This window comes from Rhagoletis pomonella, unplaced genomic scaffold, assembly GCF_013731165.1.
Source record: "Rhagoletis pomonella isolate Grant_MI unplaced genomic scaffold, Rhpom_1.0 Rhpom_scaffold_00033, whole genome shotgun sequence".
Classification (NCBI taxonomy): domain Eukaryota; kingdom Metazoa; phylum Arthropoda; class Insecta; order Diptera; family Tephritidae; genus Rhagoletis; species Rhagoletis pomonella.
The window spans coordinates 318257-320956 of NW_023458587.1; the positions used below are offsets into that span (position 1 = coordinate 318257).

Here is a 2700-nt window from a genome sequence, read left to right on the forward strand (position 1 = left end):
AACTGCAGCCGAAACTAAATTTTAAGTTGGTACTTAGCCAGAAAAGTAGAAACTAAGGCGACTATGAATAGCTTTAGTTGTGACTTAGAATAGTTTCGACTTAGTTGAGTACTAAATATGACTATGAATATGCGCCAATGTCGCCATAGAATCACGTTTTTATTATAAAATTGCCTTGAAAAGGGCACCAAAGAACGAAACAAGCGCTAAACTAAAAAAATTTCGCAGTTTCACTCCCTAAACGCACTTAATTTATTGCGAAAGTCACAATGTTGGCAACAGTTATGCCGGAATTACATGTGCAGATTTCTGCATGCATAGAAAAAATTGTACTAATTTGACAGTTGCCGATCTGCAGTTCAATGCAGAGATGCAAGGCATATAGAATTTGAATTTATCTGCACAGAATCAATGCTGACAACATAAAAACGATATTTTTTTAGGAAAGTCTGGCAACATTGTCCATTTGTTTGTGTGGTTTCACTATCAGCTGTTTATAACTAAACAATAAAAATGGAAGAAAAACTCATTCAATTCGTCAGCCAAAATAGGTTTTTGTTCGACAAATCGCGAGAGCAAAAATTGCAGGAGCGTTCCAGTAAACTGAATATTCCAGGTAAGGATGTTGTATTATCAATACTAACTGTTAATACTAAGTATGTTTTATTTCAGCTGAAAAGTTAAAATCTCGCTGGCGCACTTTACGTGATAAATTTTACAAAGACATCAAAAAGAAACCATCTGGAAGCGGTGTGGATTCTCCCCACAAAAAGTGGAAACGGTTGGACAGTTTAAGGTTTTTAAAAGATGTGAAAATGGACAATTTAAAGTATGTTTATTTAAGAGTGTGAGCGTGCATTTAGAACTCATCCAGTGGTTTTTTGCATTACATACAGTACTCACGGAAATTATGGAGAAGTGGAAGAAATTTTAGACGAAGACGACTCTTTTCTTTGCGGGGATTTTGCTGAAAGTATTTTCAACTCCAATAATACGGAATCGCAACTCTCCTCACAAACTCCAAAAACGACAGCACGCAGAAGAAATACAGAAGAAGATAGCTCTTTCCCTAGCGGAGATTTTGGTGAAAGCATTTCCATTTCCAACAACGCGGCATTGCAGAACTCCTCACAAACATCAACACCGCCAGGACGTAAAAGAAAAATAGAAGATATAATTGAAAGCGCAAACAAAGACTTCAAAAAAGTTACATCCTTGGCTGAAAATATGCTAGTGGGTGGTGTAAATAAATCTTCCATTCACCTCTTTTTTGAGGGCCTTGCTGTACAAGCGGAAGGGGCTAATTTGACAAGCATGGAACTGTCAGCTCTCCAACTGCAAATGTGTAAATCATTTCACCAATTTATGGAAAATAGAAACACTTAAGCTTTTTGTGTATTTTTTATTAAATAAATTAAATTTAATTTAATGATTTAATTAAAATTATTGGAGAATAGGTAATCTTTAAGAACATCTCGTGTATCAAACATCAAACCCACTTCGTCTTGCATTCGCGCTTGACAATACCGTACTCTGCTCCAATGGCGCAATAAGTTGTCTCCACCGACCTTCGACTAATTAACCGCTTTCATTTAAGTGGTCGAAAAAGTTTGAGGGACAATAATGAGCAGAACTATGCAATTTCACAAAATTATGTAAAGTAACTGTTGCTTTGATTATTGTATTAGCATTTTCAGGAAATACATTCAAAGGATTGTTGAGAACTCGCCATCTAGCTACCAGGATACCAAAGGTATTTTCAATTAGTACCCGCGCTCTAGATAAGCTTTTATTAAAATGGTCTTTGCTTGCCTCCAAACACTTTCCCGGATACGGCCTCATCAAATGTTTCGTCAAAGGAAAAGCAGCGTCTCCCACATAGTAAAATGGAAATCTTATCTCACTACCTGGAAGATTTTCTGCTTCTGGTAGATTTATTGTGCCGCTTAAAATTCGTTTACCGAAACTACTAACTTTCAAAACTCCTCCGTCACTTTGGCTGCCGTACGCCCCTATGTCAACTGCGGTGAATGTATATTTGCTGTCACACACGGCTAACAATATAATACTGAAATATTGTTTATAGTTGAAATAAATAGACCCGGATTTTCTTGGACACTTGATCTGGACATGTTTGCCGTCAACAGGTCTTACAAAATGCGGCATTCCTGTCTTTATGTAGAATGAATCGGCTATTTCGCTCCACTAATTTTCATTTGGTTGTGCTAAATATATTCCTGAAAGTTCGTCCCAAATAGCTCCACATGTTTCCACGATAATCTTCCCAACAGTGGATACTCCTACTCTGAAAGCCCAGGCCAACATTTGGCGACAAACTCCATGTGCTAAGTATCTAACAGTTGATGAATTTATTTAGTTATTACTAAATTATAACATTTATATAATTGATAAGCTTACACTAATGTTATTGCTAGCCGACTTTCTGATGGTATTGGACGTCGTACATAGTCTTGCTATGTTATGCGCCCTTTAATCAAATTAAGCAGTAAGATAAATTGATTTATTCCCATTCGCGTAGCCTTTTGAAACTCGACAGAATCATTGGCGCATATTCATAGTCATATTTAGTACTCAACTAAGTCGAAACTATTCTAAGTCACAACTAAAGCTATTCATAGTCGCCTTAGTTTCGACTTTTCTGGCTAAGTACCAACTTAAAATTTAGTTTCGGCTGCAGTT

The 2700-nt window shown here is 36.6% G+C and overlaps 1 protein-coding gene across 1 annotated transcript; it reads left to right on the forward strand.

Moving 5' to 3' along the window:
- Positions 1–446: 446 nt before the first annotated feature.
- On the forward strand, positions 447–1429 carry LOC118749695. Its single transcript, XM_036484489.1, has 3 exons — positions 447–616; positions 673–829; positions 897–1429. The coding sequence occupies exons 1-3, from the start codon at positions 514–516 to the stop codon at positions 1384–1386; spliced, it is 750 nt and encodes a 249-aa protein (XP_036340382.1). The 5' UTR covers positions 447–513; the 3' UTR covers positions 1387–1429.
- Positions 1430–2700: the final 1271 nt, after the last annotated feature.